Below are 17,363 nucleotides of genomic sequence, written 5' to 3'. Positions count from 1 at the left end.
TTTATTTTATCAAACACTCCAACTTATAAAATCATCATTTAAATATTTTTAAAATTTATGTATTGGCCTAAGATATACATATATATATACTATACATATAATAGGAATAAATTGAAGTGTTTAGAAATTCATTTAAAAGTGTGTAGATGTGAATTCTCTAAATTAATGTTTTATCTATTGAGACCAAATTTAAGTGTGTAATATTGTACTCCGGGTCTTAATTTATATAACACTTTTCATATTTTAAGAGTCAAACAATTTAAATTTGATGGAAAATTTACTCATGAAATCTTCGACTTTTTTTAATTTTTTATTGTTACACAAATATTACCTCATGTTTAATATTGTAAATTTAAAGGTTTTATGATCACACAAATATAATCATAAATTTTAAAAGTATTATAAGGTTTTTTTTCTTCTTTATTATATTTTATGTTAAATAGTGAAATGCAACTATTTAGTGATAGGTTCATTTAAATTTAATATTTTCTACGTGAAACGTAAATTTATATATAAAAATTTATTGGAAATAAAGAATAGATTCAAACCCATATAAAATACAATAGAAACAATTTAAAAACTATAAAAATTGAACTTATAAAATTCAAGGATAAAGCTCAAATATGTCATTGAACTTTCAGAAAAGGTTCATTTATGTCATTATTTAAAAGTTTGGTTCATTTATGCTTTTACCGTTAAAGAAAAGGCTCATTCATGACATTATTTTTTTTACAATGGTTTTGCAAAATCATTTTTGACACGTGACCAATTATAATTCGGTCATGTCATCAATTTTTTAATTAAAAAATTATAATTCTGGAAAAAAAATTGAGTTAATTTTTTTAATTAAATAAATTGATGACGTGGCCAATTATAATTCGGCCACGTCATCAATTTTTTAAAAAAATCAAAATTTTGAATGAAAATTGAATTATTTTTTTTATTTTTTTAATTAAAAAAAATGATGACGTGATCGAATTATAATTTGCCACATGTCAAAAATGGTTTTGCAAAATCACCGTTAAAAAATAATGACATGAATGAGTCTTTTCTTTAACGGTAATAGAATAAATGGGCCAAACTTTTAACTAATAACATAAATGAACATTTTCTAAAAGTTAAACGGCATATTTAAGCCTTAAATCTCTATAAAATTATAGTATGAAAAACTGAAAGAGAAAAAGTACTGCACTACATGTTGGATAAAATTGTACTGGCACTTAATCAAATAATAATTTATTGTCTTTACACATATTACGAAAAAATAATCCGAAATTTCGATTCACCAAAAATTCAAGGACTATAAGATCAATTATCAGGCTTCATATCAGATTCAATTTGTGAAGCCAAATCTTGTAGTCATCCCAAGCCTTGATATCACAAAGATTATCTACAACAATTAGTTACCTCTTTTAGTCACTTCAGATACATAACATCTGTTCATCATTGAACACTTCTCTAGCAAAGAGTAGTCTTGCCAAGTCCAGACATGCCAACAATTGAAATCACATCGCGCTCTGTCGTCCCTCTGGTAAGTCCATCGATGACATTGTCTGCATCATCGTGGAACGTTTGAGCATTAGTTCGTGACAATTCACAGCTGAAAACCAGTCGAACATCAGACACTGTTTCAAATGTTACTGTTCTTGATCTGTCATTGACCTTTAAGTGGTTCTACAACATCAGACATCTCAACCACACTACACCAGATGTTTTCGGGTCCTCAACCAATAATGAGTGAATAGCATACTCCGCCTTACAGGCTGCTTGCATAACAAGTGCCTTCTTTCGACACTGTAGTGATCAAACACATTTAGTTCATTTCCAAGAGAACGACAGTCGTCTGGTGCATCAAGGAGAGATTGCAGAAAACACTATACTATGTGCCAAAAAATGTGTTGATAGGATAGATTGCAGAAACACTACTCTATACTTCTTTAACGTAGAGAGATTGAAAATCTGATTCTGCATTTCGCACCAGAGTTTCTACACATACATCAACGCGTGTTTTGCATTGCTGTCCTCTATGTGTCGACAAGCTGAACACATAAGGAAAGTCCTGAGAAGCCTTAAATCTGCTTTAAGGGTCTGGATTTGATCCTTCGTTGAAGAAGTACTTGAATCTTCATGACTGTCTAAACAATCCAGACATTTCAAGAGATTATCAACAACACTATACTACAAAAATGAAAAAAATCTGCCAAGAAACTGTGACTAGTATTCAGTAAAAACACAAGAAGAAGAACCAATGCATACATAAATGTTGACTGAGATCAAACACTCAAAAAGTTCAGAACTCATTAAGTTCAAATCTTAGAATCCGCCTTTGTCAGTACACACAACTAATGTTTATGTACTAATCTAAGTTGTGTAGACTCTTCACTTTCATGTCGCACCTGTGTTAGATTCTTGACATTTTTGAAGAGTCCGAGCAACATAGTACTAATATACAATAATTGAAGTTAAGATTACCAGATGATTTCAAGTAAGTTTGAAGATGATCAAGTAAACTAAACAAATATTCTTCTTTTTTGTTTTTTTCTTTTTGGCTGCTAAGTTTCAATTACAGACTTAAAACACTGTAATCAACAACTTAAAAGTAATCAATGAAAAATGACTAATGTGAGAGTGAAAAAGGTACAATCAAATGGAACTGAATTTGCAGAATATATGGTCCAAAAATAGACTCAATTGAGGAAAACTGAGAAAGAAATTAGTTATCAATATAATTTTTGGGACTTCCACTCGTAAAACTTCAAATTTTTTCAAGTAAAATTGTATGTCTCCTCCAAACACAACTTCAAGTACTTAAATTTTCAAGTTTCAGCTTTCAACGTTAAAATCTATAGACAAATTATTTCCCTTTTTTCAGCTACGTATCTCACTTTGTTTATTATTTCTTAGCTTACTGTAGCATCAAGATTGTAGCTTCACTGTACTACTCCTTCCGTTTCAATGTATTTAACTCGATACAAAGTTCAAGAAAAAATATCAAAAACGTGAATGACGAATTATTCATAAATGTTACTCACCTAACAATACACTTCAAAATAAAAAGAATCGTTTGGTTCTTCAACATCTGGTCCACAAGTGGAAACAAAACACTTCACCTGGAAATGTATTATTTTCACTACTATCGCAAAAATGTAACTGCCAAAGAAAAAATATATATGAAAGGATGAAGAAAACATGAAACCAGCAGGGAGTAAAGTAGGCAACGTCTTATACTTAAGGAAAATAGGAAGTTGGAACATAACAGCAACTGTAGTAGTTATTTGCTACGACAAAAAGTATATCGAGATCAAATCGCCTGACGAAAATTTCAACCCCTCTCCATGCAGTCGGAAATGTCCTAGCCAAGAATTGCTACTCTTGAGCTCATAATACCCAACATTAATCAATCTCTGGTACATACTAAGGTAAAAAGCAACAAATTGAATTTCTTGAACCAAAATGCCGAGGATGCAAGACTTGAGTATAAGCCACTGCACGACTCATAAGTTACTAACCCTCATTCACCGCCTAGAAGATGACCAACTGGTCCTCGAGCCACTACTACCAAATGATGTGGGCCTTCGTTCATCGCGCCATGATGGTCTATCATCTGACTTGCTTCCAGTGCCCCACCTGTCAGTATCAGGAGGTGGAGCCTGGCCTGCAGCATCAACGTTACCTCGCAAGTGCCTAGGAACGTATTTCCCAGCAGCAGGTGCAGCAGCTGCTGCTGCAGGAACGGGAGCAGCTCCTCCAAGTTCAGTTGGACGCCCCAAGGCTTGAGGCTCAGAAGGCCTTGGCAGTACAGCAGGCCTGCGCAAGATCTCTTCTTTTTCCCGTCTTTCTTTCTCTTCAAGCTCTATCATTCGCAGCCTCTGCTTTTCAGCAATCTCATCTAGCTTGGCTTGTCGCTCAGCTTCCTCTTTCTTCCGTCTCTCTGCCTCTGCAATATTTTCAGAAAGTCCATAGGATGCCAAATTAATCTCGAGTAGCTATGAAACCTCAAGTGCAAAATACAACTTGACTACTATAATGCAGAGTTGTAGATGTCACGTCACACCAACCGAACCATTAACTCTTAGGTTGGATACACCTTGATAACTGCCTACCTTCCTTCCCTAGCCTAAAAGAATTAAATGCATAAAATGTGGGTGGGGCATAAAATGGCGAAGTACCTTCACGTTTGCGGGCTTCCTCCTCTTCCAGTAACCTCTTTTGACGCTCCTCCTCAGTTCGCAAAAAGAATAACATTTTCCTCTTAGCTTCCCTCTCCTGCTTCCTTGATTGAATTATCTGGCTGATCCTTTCTCGTCTCTCCTGCTTCAATCTATTGAGTTCAGCTTCCCGGCTACTAACAACTCTTTCTTGCAAAATCCTCTGCATAATTAGAAACATATCAGCGGATCTGTTTTGTTAAGAGACCAAGACCAATCTTCAAGCAAGCCCGTGGCTTCACAAATTTTGAACTAGTGGGAAAGTAGCGTCCATTAGCATTTCTAACGTTAGGTCTAGCTACCTAAAAAGATGCAAGGATAGACCGGACATGATTGTGTTAATGCTAGCTATTTTAGCATTCATCATAGGATAAACTGCTGCAAAGGATTCTGAGCTTCCATTCTTTTTCTTTTAAGTACAAGGACATCATACAAAAACTTAGAGAGAAGGCAGAATAAAAGAAAAACCAACTGTTTCTATTTCCAAACAGTTCAAGTCCTGAAGTACCCTGCACTAAGTTCAGAAGCTTCCAACTTAGTCCTACACCAATTCCATTTAGACCAAACAAAGTTGCATAGTTATCAAAAGCACTAATCCAATTCCACAACCATAAATTCAATTATATTATCCATAGCCTTTATCTAACAGTTCATAAATTCATAAAAGACAGGATATAAAGTGACCTTGTTCTCCAACATGCGTCCCAGTCTCTTTTTCTCTTCCAAGTCCCCAGCATGGCGTTGCCTGCTCAATTCAACCTCTTGCTGAAAACGTATGTTACAATGCAAATTCGTCAGCAATATTTCTACCAAAAAGTTAGGAAAGAAAAAGAATATAATGTATCAATTTTCCATTTTAAAGAGAAAAGTGAATTGTTATTGCGGTTTAGTCAAAAAGCATGATGTATCTTCAAACCTGCTGCTCGCGTTCATGAAGAGCTGCCTCTTCAGCTAAACGCTGTTTATATGCAGCTTCAATAAGAGGTGCGGCTTCTTCTCTCTTAGCTCTTTCCAAATGATCCATAGTTTTGGCATACTTCTGCAACTTTTTCTCCCTTTCTTGCCTCTCCCTCAGTTGCTCATTCAGTGCCAATTCCATGATCACCTGTTTAGTCATCTTTTCCTGAAATCAAATTAAAGCCAGGTAAGATTTCCCAATTGAAGGTTTGGGGATAGGATTACAAATTATGCACTTACTCCCTCTAGAATAGGCTTCTTCTTCCTCTTGCTGCGTTTTTCAGCTTCTTGCAGCATAGCTTGTGCCTCTTCAAGTTCTCGGTCTTCTATTTCCTTCAAAATTCTCTGGCTCCTCCTTTGCTCATACTCGGCAGCAATGCGCTTTTGCTCAGCATCTTCTGTCATCTTTTGAAGCTCTCGCCTCTTCGACTCTTCCACTCGTTCCTTAACAAGGAGTCATAAAAGTTCATACAAGAGAACAACAATAACAAGCATTTCATAATGCAACAAGAAGTTCAATACCATTTCTAAGAGTAAACGCTCTTGCTCCTCTTTGCGTTTTTCAATAATGGACTTCCTTGCAAGAAGTCTCTTGTGCTCCTTCTCCACTATCTCCGCTAAATTAGACAAGGCATCCCCGAGCTTGGCCGTCTTCTTTGCTGGGGGATAGATCATTGTTCTTGCCTTGCTAAGGGATTCAGCAAAAAGAGACAGATGATCCCGGAGTCCTTCAGCCTCAATACTCTAGAAACAAAATCAAAAGCAAATGATATGTGTTAGACACATGAGATTAATCCGTTCAAAATGTCTAAAGAGAAAAATTTGAAAAAATTCTCCTGCCTCAGTTCATCACATATTATACCACAGAGGTACAACGCTGAACTTACAAATCCACAAGAGTCGAGACTTTTAAACCATCCCCATGGCCCATAATCCCATAACATAGAATCCGCCAGAAATAGCAATCCAGTCGAACTCTTAGATCTCAGAAACAGACCACAGCTCTTCAGAGTTCACAAGCTCAGTCAGCCTGATTCATTCTAGTGATGTAACTACAAAACTTATTATGCCAACAACACACATTTAGATAGCCCAAAATTTAACTGTTCCAAACATTTAATTTTAGATGACAGACGACACACAGTCAGATGTCATAAGCAAGCTATGTCCATGCTATTACTTAAACAGTGAGAAGAACAATGTTTCTGCAGAGCTGATTGATAGGACTGACAAAATCCCTGACAAAGACAAGGAAAGGAATATCTAGGTGTGCCCTACCGACAAACAAACAAAAACAGTAGATGAATTTTAATTCCAAGCAACACAATTATACCTGTTTGCCAAAGAAGACAGCACCCTTCATGTGATCGACTTTGATGGCAAGAAAATTACGCCTAACCGCATCAACTGATATTTTCTCAATAGCGGTGAAGTCGAAGAATGGGATCATCTTAGATATGTTATCAATCTGGATTGTCTGATACACCTGAGAGACCTGCAACAAGAAAAGGGTTCTCATTTAATTGAAAGATGGACTTCCGCCTAAATAATGAGCATGTCTGATCTGCTGTTTATCAAAAGGTATAAAACAGTGTGCACACCTGCTGGAGCAACCTCAGAGTAGCAAGCTTTTCTAAGGCAGGAACATACTGAGACAGTTGCACTTCAGGAACCGAAGAAACTGAAGACAGCTTACCACCAAGTTTTGATATTTTATTCAATATGGGCTGCACCTTCAGTGCCAGATCCAAAGGAAGAAACTCATTTTCTAACAGATGATAAAGATCTTTCACTTCTTGAGTGACACAGGACATCACACCTTTGGACACCTACAGAAGGAGAAACAATTAAGAAAAAGCAAAAGGAACTGTCACACAATTAAAAAATCAAGAGACTGAAACAATTACAAAAACAGTATACTGCACTTATTTGTGACTCAAAAATTCGATTGGTTCATTGAAATTAAAATAGATAAAAGGAATTTAACTGAAAAAATTGAACGATCATACGCTAAATTCAAAAAAAGAACATATAACATTACTCACCAACTCTGAGAGAAGTGATGATCGAGAAAGCTGAAAAGGAGAAACAGCAAGAGAACTGAAGCTGATTAGCCGAAGTAAGACATTATAAATAAAGAACTAAATAACATCTTCATAAAAAAAAGGAACTAAATAACATAATCGCGAATGAAATTACCGCCACTCTGTTTTCGGCTTTGGGTTCAACTTCAAAACCAATTAGATTGGCCACCCTCAAACTCCTCTCCTTCTCATTTTCAAGCTCAAGATGAGATGCACCATAAGACTGATCATAAGGAGGCACTGAAAGTGCAGCTAGGACAACAGACGATGCTATTAACTGCAAATCCTTCTGGCTTAAATTTTTATTAAAACCCTTCTGAAGAGAGAAAAGCTTGAGCCAGGCATAAGCATGATAAAGATGATTTGATGACATCCAAAATATCTCAGTAAGCTTTCCATAGTAAACACCCATTAATGACGCCTTGGGAGTTTTTTTAACCATGCACATCAAACCATATATGTCCTCAATGGAACGAAAAGCTTCCTGCATCAAAGAAAAATTAGAACATATGAAATTCACTCTCTTGGGACAAAAAGATATGCTTACAATCTATCAGAAAAAGTAATAACCTGCCATAGACTCAGTTCAGTAGCAACTTTCAGCTGTTCAAATCTAGTGTCTAGATACAATTGCAGACTTTCTGGAAGAGACAGATCAGGACGGTCCCTCTGATCTCTATACTTGTTGAGATTTGCCAAATGATTCCTGATGATTTCACAAAGACGGCGAAATTCTGTTGTACGCTTGTATTGCTTACAGAACTGAAAGGCTCGGTGTGCTGTCATCTGAGCAAATTAGGTTTGAAAATTAATTAACCTATCTTTCAGCGGAAAAAAGATGTGCCAATTAAAGATGGAGAGAGTAAAGAATTTCCAATCCGCCATGCAGAAAGCTTAAATAGCATGCAGGACAAATTTGGTTCTAAGGCACAAAAAAATTTTACAACAGGATGATATATATGAACTTTCATATCAATAAATAATAAACTTGTTCTGACAAAACTGATATCTGTACTAAACAAAGTACATAGACAGATACCCTGCAAACTGAGAGAGACTCCCGCTAAGTTTGTGAATAAGAAGTAAAAAAGGACTGATTTCTGATTTACTACTCAGAAGCATAATAACTGTCCAGGCAAGCAAATAGAAAGAAAAGAAAAAATGGATAATCAATCTGCTTACTCAATTACAGTCTAAAACAAGTTCTGAAAACAGAGAAAATTCGGGTAATTAAATTCCTCACCTCAGAACATAAAAGCAGTCTAATTATTCAACCACATAACTAAAAGTAGTGCAATGGAAACTTACTGCATACAGAGCCTCCAATCTTGAGTTGTTACGCAAGATCTCCAGAACAGTTCTATATGTCTCCCACAAGAACTTAAACCAGGGAGTGACAAGCTCCCGATCAGATCGATCTTTTCCTTTCTCCCCACTAACATAACTCAACATAAGATCTTCAGGCCTTTTATCAGCCTCCAAGTCTTCCACATCCAGAGCTTCCTCAAGAGCTTGTGCCTGATTGCGAGCTAGTTCAGCTCGCTCAGTAGCTAAATGCATGAAGTGCTTTATTACCTCCTCTAAGGAGTTAATGTTCACTTGTTGACAGACGATACGATATTGAATTAGGCCATCCTTGGCAAACCTCCCCCTTCTCATGTCAACACATAGCTCAACATACTTGAACATTATCCTTTCAAGAGTCTTTTGCCATGCTCTATACCTCCTTGAAGTAATAAGATCATGAAGTGCTTGAAGGGCTTCTTGCTTTTGTCCAACAGTGATCAACTCTGCATCAAAACATTAAACTCATCAGCATGCCAAGATTTAAAATTTGCTATAAAAACAACTAGAGTTTCAAAATTTTCACTCTTCAATATTACTAAGAATCATCTAGACTACCCTCACCCTGTGAACATATAACCCCCTCCTAAAATCTCAGACCCATCACTTGAGACAAAATTAGCAAGTGTACAGAACCCATAATACTAGTGCACAACTCAAAGTAAACTTTGAGTAGTTCCGTAAAAGATATTTGCTAAAACAGATGAAGATAGTAACTCCACTAACCTTCAGCACGCTTCAAAGCATTCTCCGGTTTGGCAAAAGTCGCCATTTCGATGATCTTTCACCTGCAAAGGAACAGTTGGATGAGACAAATGGCAGAGATGTCCATCAACACAGGCAAAACCATATATGCTAAATCCATATACTCAGTAGTAGTGTTTTTAGGACAACATACAACAAAACCCAATCAATAGTTCAAACAGGTCAAAACTCTAGATTCATTTCCTCCCCACTCCACTCAAACCCCATCCCTAAGAAACCAAATATCATACCAGAATAATGTTTTCTTTATTCACCAATCTTATAACCAAGAAATCTCTAAACTAGGTGCCCGCCTATTACACCTTTCTCCACTTAAACACCAAGTCTTGTTTCAAACCCGCGAGTGCACCTCACCATACAACACAAATTACCCTCTCACCACTCGACCCAAAACCCAGAAAAGGTTTCTTAATCATCTTTTATCACCTGGGCACAAATCTAACAAAACCCCATCAATCAATTAAATCAACTAAGCTCTACCCCAAACCAGTAAAGTCACACATATCAATCCTCTACACCCACTCCGCTCTAATTCACCCATACCCAAATAGTTACAACCAATAAAAACCGACAAAAATCTCATTCTTTCCATGTAAATAAAAAGAACCCCACATCATAAATCGCACGATTCAAGTACGTAAACACATCTATAAATCCAAATGGGCATTTCACACATATATGTATTCAAATCTACTCATACCAGATTGAAACTGTACCAAAAATTTGCAAATTAAGAAAAGAAAATGGTCTGATGTGATTATTACCAGTGGATTTTGGATGCTTTGTGGGTGCCGCAATCTCCTTCTCTCTCTCTATTGTTTGCCCTAAAAACTTGATATGATGTGAGAAATAGCTAAGTGAGAGCAAAATATGATGTGTTTACAAGGGTTCAATGAAACTGGTCCTTTTATTTTATCGAAACGCTACTTTTACCCCCAAACTTTTGTGAAATGTCGATTTTTAATTTTGATTTTTTTTAAAATGTGCAATCTAATTAAAAATGATTACATTATATAACCCTACTCTTTTCCGAATTATAAAAATTCTCTAAAATTAAAGGATTTCAGATATATAAACTGACACGTGGATATATAAGTCATAATACATTGTAATTTAGGAAATCTGGGTATACATAGCTCATGAATGTATTCGAGAGAGAGAATAGGAAGGTATGCGAGAGGAAATTTTTGTAATTTTTTAAATGATAGAAAGTTTTTGAAATCATGGTAAAATAATATGTGTATTTAGGTAATTGTGATTTATATTTTGTGTTATACCTATTTTTTTCCGCAACGATGTTTATATAATATTATGTAACATTATATATTTACTCTACATAATGTATAAGCTTGTATAAAAAATATATAGTAGTTGTAGAAAGAGATATTTATACACACATATTTATATTGTTATAAATTTTATACAAATTATATGCTAATTTGTATTTTGCCAGATTAATCAGGATAATTTTCTATGTTTTAATTTATTTATTTGATTTTAATTGGTAGAAAGTAAAAATTACTTTTGAATGTTTAATCATAAATTAAAGGTACATAAAACGTAATTATATATTTTTTATTATTGTCATTTGTCATCATTAATATGGCACATTAAAAATTGAAAAATTCTGAATTATTGCCCAAAAAAAATTTTTTTTTTGTCAAAAAATCATTGTTTTTATGGGATAAAAATGGTCACTCTCCTTCCTACTTTAGCCATTAATTGTTTGTCCCTTCTTCTTTGATGATCAATCCCAATCATTAAAGTTTCAAAGCTTAATTTTAAAAAATTATCTGGACTGTAAATATAAATCGTTTTGAGTAAATTATATATCAAAAGATTGAAAATATTAAAAAGATTCCATATTTAAAATTTGATATTGTTTAGAGAAGATATTGAGTTAGTCAGAACCAAATAGAAAAAAATAAAATTATTTGCAGTAAAATCGTTTTTGCTTTAAAAATCACCTCCTTTGTCATAATCATTCTTCCATTTAACTATTTTTAATCCCTTTTGTTCTTTTTCAATTAGCCTAACAAACTATGAGAAAAAAATAATTTGATAAATGATTAGTGTATACTTCATGTATAGTTAACGTATATTCAACTTTTTATCATTATGTATAATCAATGTATAGCTCAATAAGCTAAAGTCTACTCTTGAATCTATCATCGATGTATACTTGATGTATAGTTAATGTATATTTTCAATGACTTTTCGCTATTTTTATATAAATAAAACCATAATCATATTTGTCGTAAACTAATTACTTTATTGTATGTATTTGAAACTATCCCTATTTTTAGTTACCAATTTATTAATGTATCAAATACAAGATATTTGCAAGGTTGATGAAATGAAAACTTATACGTATCATAATGTATAATTAGTGTGTAGCTAGTGTATACTTCCAATAACTTTGGACTATTTTTATGTAAATAAAAATATGATTATATTTGTTCTAACTAATTAATGGTATATATTTGAAACTATCCCTTTTTTAATTACTAATTATTAATGTATCAAATACAAAATATTTGCAAAGTTGATACAATGAAAACTTACAAGATTTGTAAGAGGGCAACATCAAATTTTAAGTTAGAGACGTGAATTACAACAATAGCATACCTAATATAATCTCACAAATGAAGTTTCAGGAAGGTGGTTTCGTATGCAACCTTAACCCATTTATGAAGTTAGAGAGGTTTCTGATAGAACTCGATACAAATACATATCAAAATTAAGTATGAAAAGAAAATATAGTAAATGAAAATAATCTTTTTAAAGTATATCTTTTTGTTTGAAAAGCTTTGACAAAGAAGTACACCAAAAGCTCAAATTTTAGAACTTTTTGGTCTCTTTACTCAAAGACTTAGGCATCATTACAAAGAGAATCTACCCAACTATGCCACTACATAGTCAATATATAAACTTTATGCTTGATGGAGCACTATTTAACTGCTTTTTAGATTCTCAAAGAGGCAACAAAGTTTCTCTTTTTACGTCAACGATCAGCTTGAACGCACCTCGACTAATTGCACGAGGCCGTTTTGTCTACGTCCAAGCAACAAATCATAGGTAAATCCTGCTTACCAAGTCTGAAGTAGATGAACTTACACCAAGTGTTGCAGCTGAAATTGAAAATGATACATTTAAACACATGTCTGAACCACAACAAGATATATAGGTTCTTAAACAAGTTAAAACAATGAATGTTCAAGCTAGCTAAACAAAAACTCACTCTAAGTTTCTAATGCCAGATTTCCGTTGAATCATCAATGAAGAAACATCAAACATATTTTGAATAAAATTAGAATCCAATTGAAATTAAAGATGAGGAGGCAAGGAGCAGTTATGTGAATGAACAATGTCACTACTTCGAATTGGAACATATTACTGGTTCAAACATCTAGTGTGTGTCTCTGATTCCATCTTCATGCATTTGGATGATATTGAAGGGCAGGACATATATTCTCTGATATAACTAACATTGTGAAAGCAGCTGGTGACCACAGCTTAAAACTAAGCCAGGGACGAGATTTGAACTCGGAAGACGTTCATATTCCCAACCATATCTCTGAGAAGAAGTCTACTTCAGAGGTTACTATCATACATCGATGAAGCAACGTCACTTGCACACATTTCCCTATAGTTATTTAACCACCTTCCTGAGCAGCCAAGAGCAATATGATTCCTATACCAAGATAATGCACCCTATTGATGCCTCGTACAAGTCGTCAAAGGCTTCATAAAGCTCATGTTGAAGAAAAGCTGAAGTAAATTTTGAGAAAGAGGAAAACTATTTACCAGCTTGAACAACTGAAGTGAAGCAAAATGTGGTCAGCATGATCCGAGGACTCAAGCAAGACTGACTTTGGCCTTTAGGTAAACTTAGCCACTTGGAGCTAAAGACTTATCCAACTTGTCTAAGGAAACAAGCTTGTACAATGCATCTTAATGAATCTGCAACCAATACAATGATTACAGGGCTTGAAGTTAATATGATCGAACCAACAAAAATCAGAAGAACAAGACATACCTTCTGAGTTAGGGTTCAATGCGTTCATCCAAGCTAACTTTCATTGAACTGAAATTCATGAAGACAGAAAACATGCTTGCCATCATGCAGATTTTTTCCCATGCTACCTAACTAAGTTAAACTGAAGGTAGGCAATGAGAAGTTGAGAACCGGGAGGTTGATTGATTATGTCCTCCAGTATGCGTTCATAGTTTGTGCAAGATATTTTCAGGTCAAGTGGATTCATACAAGAAACTTATATTAACTAGGATGATTTTACTATGTTAAATTTTCAGTTAATTTACCAGCTAACAGCAACCCCTACCCCTATATCAAGTTCTTCTTTATAACAATGATTTTGGCGTTTCTTGTATTGGAATTTTCATGTATTATAAGAAAAGAGAAATGAGGCTTATTGGAGTGAGCTTACAGTGCTGAAAAGGAAAATGGTGTGCACAGATAAATGTAACTGAATACATTAGTCTCACAGATCAAAGGGTGGATGAACAACAACTTAATTGAGAGACAGCTTCAGAAACTTTAGAGAAGCAAATAACATATACACGGTCTGTATCCTGCTGATCAAGAAAAACCACTACTTCTGACATTAACTTAGTAAGATGGCTTTCATACAGTTAGAATTCTGTGTTGCATGTATTGAAGAGCAGAAATCAGCGACAATATATGAATACATTACTTAAGCCTTCTAGAGAACTGTATTAAGATGGGAAATGTCCACAGTGTTTAAGTTGTAACTCATTGAAGAGGTTATTTCGGAGATGGGCCAAAAAATGAAACCATTATCAAACTGAGTGGACAAAATTAGACACCGATTACTATCATAGCAAGCAACTGATACAGTTTGATTCCTACTTTGTGGAACCTCTATTTTGGATGATTTCTTTAGCTCCAGTATGTCCTTTTTGGGTATCTGCTATCTAGGACACTGCCAAGAGTAGCCAGTGCATCTTGGAATTTCCGGATTTTCAAGAAACCTTTAATCATAGTAACCTCACTGTCTGAGAAGTTTGCTTTCTTCATGATCATGCCAACAAGCTTAACTAGCGTGTCCTCCCTCGACAAAGAATACAGTCCTTCAGCCAGATTGTAGAATGAGGAAAATTCAGGTATGTGTCCTTTTTCCATCATCTCAACAGAAAAATCAACAGCTTCTTGAATCGGTCCCCCACCAGAAGAAAGACCACGAAAAACAATCTTATAAGATAAAGCATCAGGAGGACTAGCTGTTTCCTGCATTTCTCTGAAGAGTCTTACGGCTTCATTGGTTTTCCTCCGTCTGAAGATTGCTTGAATTACAGGATTATAGGCTTGAGGGGTCAAAATCATTCCTTTCATTTGAATACTCCTGAGGAGCTTGCTTGCAATCTCAACCCTACCTGCTTTACATAGTCCCTGTATTAAGGTCCCATACGTAACAATGTCTGGTTCACAGCCATTTGATGTCATGGTTTGCACAATGTCTGCAGCCTTTTTTATATCCCCTGCTCTGCAGAAATGAGCAAGAATGGAATTGTACGTGAATTTGTCAGGCTTTAGTCCTTCCAGTATCATCTGATCCATAAGCTGAGCAGCATCTTCTACTCTCTTACTCTTACAAAGACCATCAATCAGAGTGTTATATGTGACCAGGTTTCTAGAAACCCCTTGTAGTTCCATCTGGTCGAAAATCTCTTCTGCTTCTTCAATTTTCTTGTCTTTGCAGAAGCCATCTATCAGAGTATTGTATGTTATCACACTTCTTGCACAGCCACTCGATTCCATATCTTTGAGTAGGTTCAAAGCTTCACCTATTCTCCTTTTGGCACAGAGACAATCAATTAGGATATTATAGGTGAATTCGTCTGGCTGGCAACCTTTGTCCTTCATTTCTTCAAACATTTCCATTGCAATATTGAAATTGCCGGTAAAGCAGAGACCTTGTATGAGAGAATTGAAAGTGCAAACATCAGGTAAGAACCCTTTGCTCGTAAGAACGCGAGCAAACTCGGTAGCTTCTTGGACTTGGTTCACCTTACACAAAGCACTAATGATGGTGTTATAAGTGACTGTATTTGGTGTACAGTCCCTTACAAGCATCTGATTGAGAAGTTCCATAGCCTCTTGGACTTCACCAACTTCACAAAGCCCAGAAATCAAAATATTATAAGTATATACATCAGGATCAAACGCGTCCTGCAACATTAAATCCAAAATATCCAAGGCTTGGACAGCGTGTCCTGCTTTGCACAAACCGTTTATCAAAGTGTTGAATGTAAATTGGTCCGGAGAAAACCCTCGACTACACATATCTTGCACAAAGTTCAGAGCTTCATCAATCCTTCCTTCTTTACAGTACCCATGAATCAAAAGATTAACAGTAATATTACTTGCAAGACATTTAGCTGACACCATTTGATCCCTAATTCTCAATGCACCATCTAAATTCCCTTCCTCAATATAACCTTGCATTATCGTCGTAAAAGTCCTTTCATCCGGTACCAAACCGTGCATAGGCATTTCCTCCATCATCAAAATAGCAGGCCTAATCTGATGCGTCTTACACAAAGCTTTTATCAATATATTAAAAGTCGATACATCCGCCTTTACACCTTCATCCAACATTCTACTATGCACATTTTCAACAAATTTCAACTTATTCCCATCAACAAGAACATTCAACAACAAATTATAACTAAAAGTACCAGGCTTTACACCAAACTCATTCCACATCATATCAAGAACCTTAATAGCTTCATTATACAACTCAAATTTAGCATAACTTTCAATAAAGATAAAGAAAGTACCTTCAACTAATTCAACCTTCAATCTCTTCATATCATCCAATACCCCCTTCATTAAATCAAAAAATCCCACATTTCCAAGCTTCCTTAGAATCTCCTCGTATATAGACAAAGTGGTTGTGAAATGGGGTTGCTTAGAAGCCCATTCAAAGAGATGAAAAGCTGAAGTTTCATCATTTTCTTGACGAAGGGTGTCGAGAAATTGCTTAGGTGTGAAATCTTGCAAGAGTTCTTTTGCTTTAGAAGGTAAAACAGTTGAAGAAACATGTTCATGGCGAGATGAAAATGGGAGAGATATGGGTTTAGGAGGATGAAATGGAGGAGGAAATGAAAAGGGGTTTGGTGGATTTTGAGATTGAATCCATGGATGACATTTGAGGAAAGAAGAGAAAGAGAAAGCCATCGGAGCAATTCAACAAACAGGTAGCATGCGGTGACACTAATTCAAGAAAAGCTCAGTGAAGGAGAGCAGAGGCTTTAACAACCAAAGATAGCTAAGTGGATAAAAATAACTCTTTCTCTTAACAAGGATTATATATGGTTAGTTGATAAGATTAGTTTAAAATTGATCAATATGTTATTTTACGTTTAATTCTATGTATCAATAGAATATTATGTGTTTTTTATAATTGAATCTTGCAAAGAAAGAATGTGTTTTTTTCTCTTACTTTCTCTCTCATTCGTGGAAGAAAGAAAGCGGGTTGTATAAGCGGGCTAGAGTGGGGGTGGGGGAGAGATATTGTCGGCGGAGGAGATCGAGGAGAGGCCGATTAGAGAGAAAATATTTGATTGGTTTTGGAACTTTCATTGGAATGTTTAGATATAAAGATTATTAATCAATTTTAATTTTAAGAAATGTGTACCTATTAGTATCTTCATGAATATACGGTATAAATTATTATTAGTGGGTAAAATATGTAAATATTTGAAAATATATGTATGATTAGTATATATGGTAGTGATGAATAATCCCGTTTAGATCGAATACTTAATACATGTTATCGTTTTAATTTTTTGTAATGCTATAAATGACAATCATCCAGTCGAATAGATATACACAAGTTTTTCATTAGTAGTCGCGACATGGTGTGAACAACAACATACTCGTGTAAGCCCATAAGTTTTTCATTAGTAGTCGCGGCATGGTGTGAACAACAACATACTATGTATTTATTCCTACCTTTAT

The 17,363-nt window shown here is 35.1% G+C and overlaps 2 protein-coding genes across 2 annotated transcripts; both read right to left on the bottom strand.

The window, feature by feature from the left end:
* Positions 1-3,206: 3,206 nt before the first annotated feature.
* Positions 3,207-10,244, bottom strand: LOC101263839 (eukaryotic translation initiation factor 3 subunit A-like). The gene is given in 16 exon segments (XM_010327576.4): positions 3,207-3,937; positions 4,170-4,371; positions 4,893-4,973; positions 5,125-5,331; positions 5,406-5,609; positions 5,688-5,869; positions 5,872-5,909; positions 6,499-6,518; positions 6,520-6,660; positions 6,767-6,994; positions 7,211-7,240; positions 7,365-7,733; positions 7,820-8,035; positions 8,558-9,039; positions 9,320-9,381; positions 10,123-10,244. Coding segments are annotated over 15 exon segments (2,868 nt in total). The 5' UTR covers positions 9,366-9,381; positions 10,123-10,244; the 3' UTR covers positions 3,207-3,515.
* Positions 10,245-13,875: 3,631 nt separating this feature from the next.
* On the bottom strand, positions 13,876-16,969 carry LOC101264147 (pentatricopeptide repeat-containing protein At3g53700, chloroplastic). The gene has a single exon (XM_004246412.5). The coding sequence runs from the start codon at positions 16,578-16,580 to the stop codon at positions 14,280-14,282; it is 2,301 nt and encodes a 766-aa protein (XP_004246460.1). The 5' UTR covers positions 16,581-16,969; the 3' UTR covers positions 13,876-14,279.
* Between the last annotated feature and the right edge of the window lie 394 nt (positions 16,970-17,363).

The sequence above is a fragment of the Solanum lycopersicum genome, chromosome 9, assembly GCF_036512215.1.
Source record: "Solanum lycopersicum chromosome 9, SLM_r2.1".
Lineage (NCBI taxonomy): Eukaryota > Viridiplantae > Streptophyta > Magnoliopsida > Solanales > Solanaceae > Solanum > Solanum lycopersicum.
This window is presented reverse-complemented; position numbering and strand designations above follow the sequence as displayed.